We start from the raw sequence: 6,272 nt of genomic DNA, 5'->3' as shown, positions 1-6,272 counted from the left end.
AATGGAGCTTGGGGAAGGAAGAGGTGGTCAACTTGGGGAAGAAGGCCCCCCTTATATAGTGTGAGGAAAGATCCAACCGTTACCCACTTACTCAGCCCGCGACATGCGGTACTACCGCACATACTCACGGTACTACCGCACAGGCATGCAGTACTACCGCTAGATAGTGCGGTACTACCGCTTGCGCGGCAGGGGCCAGACGAGGCCCTGTTGCGTTTAGCAATGAGCGGTAGAACCGTCGGAGTGGTACTACCGCGCGCCCTTGCGGTACTATCGCGCGCCCTTGCGGTACTACCGCAAGGCAGGGCTCAATCTGGGCTGGGAAGGCACAGACTAATAAAATTACATCTGCGGCTACTTCCGCTGAGTTTCGGTCTGTGCGAAAATCCGGCACGATACTACGGCTCACAGGGAGCGGTACTACCGCGTAGGGTGCGGAAGTAAAAAATTACTTCCGCCCCTTCTTCCGAGCATGCCACCGTTCTGGGCTAGAGGCCACGGTACTACCGCGTGCTAGGAGCGGTACTACCGCTGCCATGGGCGGTACTACTGCTCCCTTGAGCAGTACTACCGCACGCCACAGAACAGTAGCACTTGGAAGCCTTCATCTTCGCAACGACAAGGGAAACGACCGGTGCTCAAATACAGCGAAGGAAAGGTGGTGCAAAAGAACAGATGTGCACGTGTTGATTCCACCCTAACCTTTCCGAAGCGGACCCCCTTTTAATAGTACGGCTTTCCTACAACTCAAATCTACCGAAAAAAACATAGAGAAACGCCGTCTTCGATAGGCTCCGAGGGGCACCGAATCGTCGTGTGCCTAGACATGAGATATCTAAAATGCTCAATGCACACGATTAGTCCGCAAATGCATTGTCATCAATCACCAAAACCACTTAGGGAGAAATATGCCCTTACACCAACAGTATATATGTTGTCGTAAATCATTGCCATGGATTCACATCTGACGTCAAGGTCATATAATTTGTGATAAAAAAAATGCTACAAATTTATGATGTCCAACGTCATATAACTTGTGATATCTGACGTCCAATGTATAAGGTAGGCTACAAATTTAATACCCAAATTTGTAATTAGTAATTGTATGTCTTAAAGATATCAATGGTCAAAATTCAATTTTGAATACCAAGTCAACCAGCCCGAATCTTTTTGACATTACACAAGCTCAAACAAAAGAACAGAGACAAGAATGGGCGGCCAGTTACAAGGACGTATTCAGCAGTTTTCCCAAGTATGACACGCAATGCTAGAAGGGTATAATGGCATATACAAGTGCGTTAACTGTTTGTTCATTCGTACTCCTTTCGAAGGTGAAGATAGCTGACGCCGTTGGTCTTGTGCGAGTACGCAAATTTCATCACAATGTCATGAAAATGTTTCTTGTCCTGCAGTACGAGAATAACAAAAAAACATCAAAGTCCTGTGCTGACAGGGCACGTGAGGATATATTGTCCAGACTGCATGCATTGACAGCTTATAAATAGCATACATGTAACACGGTTGAACTAAGATGATCAATAGTACGGACTAGTATGAAAGGCATAAACCATAAAATTATTAGTAACACAATATTTCAGATCGAAGCTGATCACAAAGCCAGTAGGATTTACCTCTTGAGTTCTTATTCTATCCTTAAACCTGGGTACAAAATCTTGTGATCTGACAGGGGCAGTTGCACTAAGTACTCCTATGATTTCCTCCTCTGTAATTGCAGATGTGGTCCTGACAAAAGTGGGAAATAAAAAGATAAAACAATCAGTCAGTCCAGGCTTATCAACAAAGTGACATGCATTTATATTACCTTTTTAATTTATCATCATTAATTCATCATTTGATCTATGAGCTTTTTTCATCGGTTCATCATTTGTCTAAGAACGCTGCTACACACACGGTATACTTTGGACGATTTTCGCACGTTGGTACACATCAAGCCGTCCATGCGCAGGGCAAAAGGGGACATCACCGTTCAATCATGTGTCGTGCACAGTTCGGCTGGCCACTGTCGTCCGCCCAGTGGTTTCGTTTGTCTGAACTGAGGGCTGTACTATATAACTTATTTTGGTATATATAGCTTTTTATATAAGATATTTTTAATATAATAATGAACTAATTCTTGTATGCTGCTGCTACCCAATGCACGAGTTAAGCAGTCAATATCGCCTGATCAAGTTAAAATATATTGTCATGAATTTCAAGAATATATCCAACAAATATACAGTCCAACAGTATATATGTCGTCGTAAATCGTTGCCATGGATTCATGTCTAACGCCCAAAGGCATATAACTTGTGATAAAAGAAAGGCTACCATTAGATCCATATCTGAAACTAATTAAATATAAAAAAATGCAGTTAGTAATCATATGCGTAAAAGATATCAATGGTCAAAATTCAATTTTGAACACCAAGTCAACCAGCCCGAATCCTTGTCATTACAAGCTGAAACAAAAGAATAGAGACAAGAATGGGCGGCCAGTTACAAGGACGTATTCAGCAGTTTTCCTAAGTACGGCATGCAATGCTAGAAGGGTATAATGGCATATACAAATGTGTCAACTGTTTGTTCATTCGTACTCCTTTCGAAGGTGAAGATAGCTGACGCCGTTGGTCTTGTGCGAGTACGCATATTTCATCACAATGTCATGAAAATGTTTCTTGTCCTGCAGTACGAGAATAGAAAAAACATCAAAGTGTCAGCATTGACAGCTTATATATAACATATATGTTCGAAGTAAGATGATCGATAGTATGAAAGGCGTAAACCATAAAGTTATTAACACAATATTTCAGATCAAAACTGATCACAAAGCCAATAGGATTTACCTCTGGAGTTCTTATTCTGGCCTTAAACCTGGGTACAAAATCTTGTGATCTGACAGGAGCAATTGCACGAAGTACTCTTATGATTTCCTCCTCTGTAATTGCAGACATATCTGTGTCACTCCCTGCTGAAGCAGATGCTTTTGAAATAGGTTCCACGGACGAGGGTGGCTCCTCCTTGACACCTAATGTTCTTGCCTCCTGTACCACGAGTAGGAAAATAGAGAAAGAATTTGATGTGATGTTACAGTTGCATGATTATAAACCTTAAATTTCACATGCTCGGGGTGAAAACGGAAGAAATGACTTACAGGTTCTGTCTTTGGCTTTTTTACCGCTGCACGATTCGAAGTTTTTGCACCATCACCTCCGGATTTCCTTTTTTGATTGGACCTGGGTGCAGGTGGAGTGCTAACAGCAAGTTCTGTTGCTGTTAGTTTAGCAGTGTTATTTTCCTGTTGTTCGCTTCCGAATTGATGTTCCAGTTTTGGAGCAAGTACTGACAATGGTGACTCATCTTCCTGTTGAATGAAACAATAGTAAACAAGAAAACAAGTCAGAAAAACTGCTTGTGCTCGTGCAACTCATGAACTTCCATACACAAGTTTTAAGAGTTCTGGTCACTACATCAGTGTCTCCATCGTCTTCGTCATCGGACTCATTTTGTCCATCAGCACGGCGGAGCAGCTTTTTTAGTTCCTTACCGGACTTGCTCAGGCTACCACCAGCTCCTTGTTCATTCTCATCATCATCCTACAAATATTGCAATCAGAAAATTATATATTGTATTTATCAACAATTCTGGTAAAGGCAGCAGCATCTGTAGATTTAGTAAATAAATAGTAATACTAGCAGCGTTTTGCAGCAGGCTGCAGGGCTTGCATATTAAATGCTGATGTGAGCACAAGCACGCGCACTTCTTTCTACCTGCTTAATATCTGGTCCAGTAGGGTTTTCAGCATCAGCTACATCAGGTCTTTCCTCTGGGTCAATATCCAGAGCCTCATCATCATCAGTGAAGGTCTCTTCATGCTCCCAATCATCACCTGATAAAGATCAGGTTCCAGCTCAGAAGATTGTTGAGGACTCTGAACATATATAAGTAGTTTCTTGCTGTGTCTAATTATGAGTAACAGAGTGAGCACGGAAATTTTGTGTTACTAATTGACACTGCACTCCATGTTCAGAAAGCACTTTCCAAGTTCCATCGCATTTGAAATGCATCGTGCACATGATATAAACCATGATTAATATCCATGAATCCTTCTACACATTTTTTAAACTTGGAGATTGGTTCTTGAATGATGGGGTGCAGTGGCAAGTTGCACAAATCCGCTTTGGAAATTGGTATTTGAGTAATAATAATCAGCATGCCCTATATTGCATAAAGATTCTAGAAATCCAAAATGTAAGCAAATATGAATGGTAGTATTTGATCAGCATACCTATCTCAATCTCATCCTCCAAATCAAAGTCTTCTTTTCCGCCATCCTCTTCATCATCCACTCCCCTCGTAGAAAACCCACGCACAGCTTTCTTTGCAACTCCCTCTTCTTCATCCTCCTCACCTTTATCAGAGTGATTCCCATCCTCATTACTTTCTTTCTTGGATTGGATCCCATTTGCCGCCTTGCCCTTTGCATCAGCAAGATCCTTCAGATCCGAACCAAAGGCGGCAGCTCCATGTGTAGCTGTCTTCATCATCCATCGTTCATACCCAGTTGCACTGCTTCTCCTTTTATTCATCTTCTCTTCAGCTTCTTCCAAAGTCAGTTGTTTGTACTGTGCAATTTTACTGAAGTTATACCTGAGAAGACATAGGAAGCTGTAAAGGATGCTCTAAAGGAATTTTGCAGGTAACAATGTTTTCATGATGATTGTATTCATATGAAATGGGGAACTAAAGAGAGGAGGAAACTGTGGGAGTACCAGGAACCAACAGGAACAGCATCGAACTCCTTGCCGCGCCTAATCAGCAGATAGTATGTAGCAGTTGCAGATTGTGATGCCTCAAGTTTACTTTGGTACTGATGTTCACCTGTATCATCTTCCAATATCCATGGCTTTCTGTTGTAGTACTTCTCCTGTTTTGTCAAACATATGTGCCACACGGTCAACAGGATTACAGGAAAACCATTATCGCCATCAAAGCTATTAATAACAGGATTAAAGGAACAAGTTACTGCAGAATGGAGTACTAGCATGTACATTTGCCATCAGATGAACAAAACAAACTCCCCTTGTGCAATAAGGGCATCCAATAGCACGCTAGCTACACATGTATAATCAGTTGGTCACACATGTATGCCTAAATGAACAACTACAGTGGTATTGGGGAGGTTTGTTCACAAGAGGTCGCACTGCACGAATTAAGACGGCTTCCTTGTTGTTGCATCTTGAATTATTAGCACACCGAAAAGGCTGTAAATCGGGACAGGATAAATCATACTAGAAACAAAGGATGATCATCCGCGACGAGGAACCAGTACCCGCATATCGGCAGTAAGCTGACGGCCTTGCGTCGGGCCATCCTTACGAAGAGACCACTTGTTCCCCGCACCCTTCATCTTGGAGAAGGGCGGCACGCCGGTGTTGAATTTGGCTATGGAAAGGGCCTTCCCCGCGGTGGTATCCACCCGAACATTGTACTCCTGCGTGGCCGTTGGAACAAACAAAACGGTCAGGGACAACAGAGCCGAAAACCGCCAAGCGCGGCGGCGGCGGCGGCAATGGCGTTGATCGCGGAATCGAAAACCTAGGGCCGTCGCGGGTACCCGGATGACGTTGGTGATGGGGGCGGCGCAGACGTTGCAGCGCGCGCGCGAGCGCGCCATGGTGGCGGCGCAGGAGTTGCAGAGGGTGGCGTGGCGGCAGGCGGTGCTGTAGAGCTCGGACGCCTTGCCGCAGGCGTCGCACGCCGCCTTCAGCACCAGGTCGGCGGCGCCCCCCATTGCCGCTGCTCGCAGCGTAGGGTTGCTGGGTTTGGGTCGGTTCGGAGGGGAGGGGAGGAGGAGGCGTGTCGGCTTGAAAGAGGTTTGAGTTGAGGAGCGAGCAGGAGCAGGGCAAGGCCGCGGGGAGGAAGGGTTTCCAGAGTCCGAGTTGAACCCGTTCCAGGCTCCCCGAGGAGGGGCAACCGTCGTCCGTGGCCCGTCCGGTTTGAGTCTGGGCTTCGTTTGTGTCCGTCCGATGAGAGAGTTTGCGCGGGGTGCGGGCGGTGCTGGGAACCCATTTTGCGTGCGCGCCGGCCCTGTCAGCCCGCGGCGCACACGCGGGCCCTGCCAGAGACGGCGATGGAGTTGCAGACCGTAGCCCGGTAGTCTGTAGCGGCCACACACAGTCACAACAAAAAAAAGATCAATGTACGTGTACCCCTGAAAAAACAATGTGGATGGAACCTTCCCTCGAGAAACATAGCCTCGCAAAGCACTCTAC

At 45.3% G+C, this 6,272-nt stretch overlaps 1 protein-coding gene across 2 annotated transcripts; it reads right to left on the bottom strand.

The window, feature by feature from the left end:
* Positions 1–1,074: 1,074 nt before the first annotated feature.
* Positions 1,075–5,947, bottom strand: LOC109757122 (transcription initiation factor IIF subunit alpha). 2 transcript variants are annotated; one of them, XM_020315966.4, is made up of 11 exons: positions 5,615–5,938; positions 5,330–5,491; positions 4,770–4,924; positions 4,286–4,647; positions 3,768–3,886; positions 3,468–3,593; positions 3,152–3,361; positions 2,844–3,041; positions 2,595–2,680; positions 1,632–1,743; positions 1,075–1,406 (listed from the first exon to the last, which is right to left on the bottom strand). In XM_020315966.4, the coding sequence occupies exons 1-11, from the start codon at positions 5,789–5,791 to the stop codon at positions 1,311–1,313; spliced, it is 1,803 nt and encodes a 600-aa protein (XP_020171555.1). In that variant the 5' UTR covers positions 5,792–5,938; the 3' UTR covers positions 1,075–1,310. The 2 variants fall into 2 exon arrangements, with proteins under 2 accessions (XP_020171555.1, XP_073352891.1); XM_073496790.1 differs by having other exon boundaries at positions 5,330–5,947.
* Positions 5,948–6,272: the final 325 nt, after the last annotated feature.

This window comes from Aegilops tauschii, chromosome 4, assembly GCF_002575655.3.
Source record: "Aegilops tauschii subsp. strangulata cultivar AL8/78 chromosome 4, Aet v6.0, whole genome shotgun sequence".
NCBI classification, from domain to species: domain Eukaryota; kingdom Viridiplantae; phylum Streptophyta; class Magnoliopsida; order Poales; family Poaceae; genus Aegilops; species Aegilops tauschii.
This window is presented reverse-complemented; position numbering and strand designations above follow the sequence as displayed.

What these genes read in the sequence shown, in the direction of transcription:
- LOC109757122 (XM_073496790.1), bottom strand. Translation starts at nt 5,791, where the DNA reads ATGGGGGGCGCCGCCGACCTGGTGCTGAAGGCGGCGTGCGACGCCTGC. An exon ending in AAAAGCCAAAGACAGAACCT is followed by an intron (nt 3,042 to 3,151) that starts GTAAGTCATTTC and finishes CTCGTGGTACAG; the next exon opens with GAGGCAAGAACATTAGGTGT. An exon ending in TATCTTCACCTTCGAAAGGA is followed by an intron (nt 1,744 to 2,594) that starts GTACGAATGAAC and finishes CACTTTTGTCAG; the next exon opens with GACCACATCTGCAATTACAG.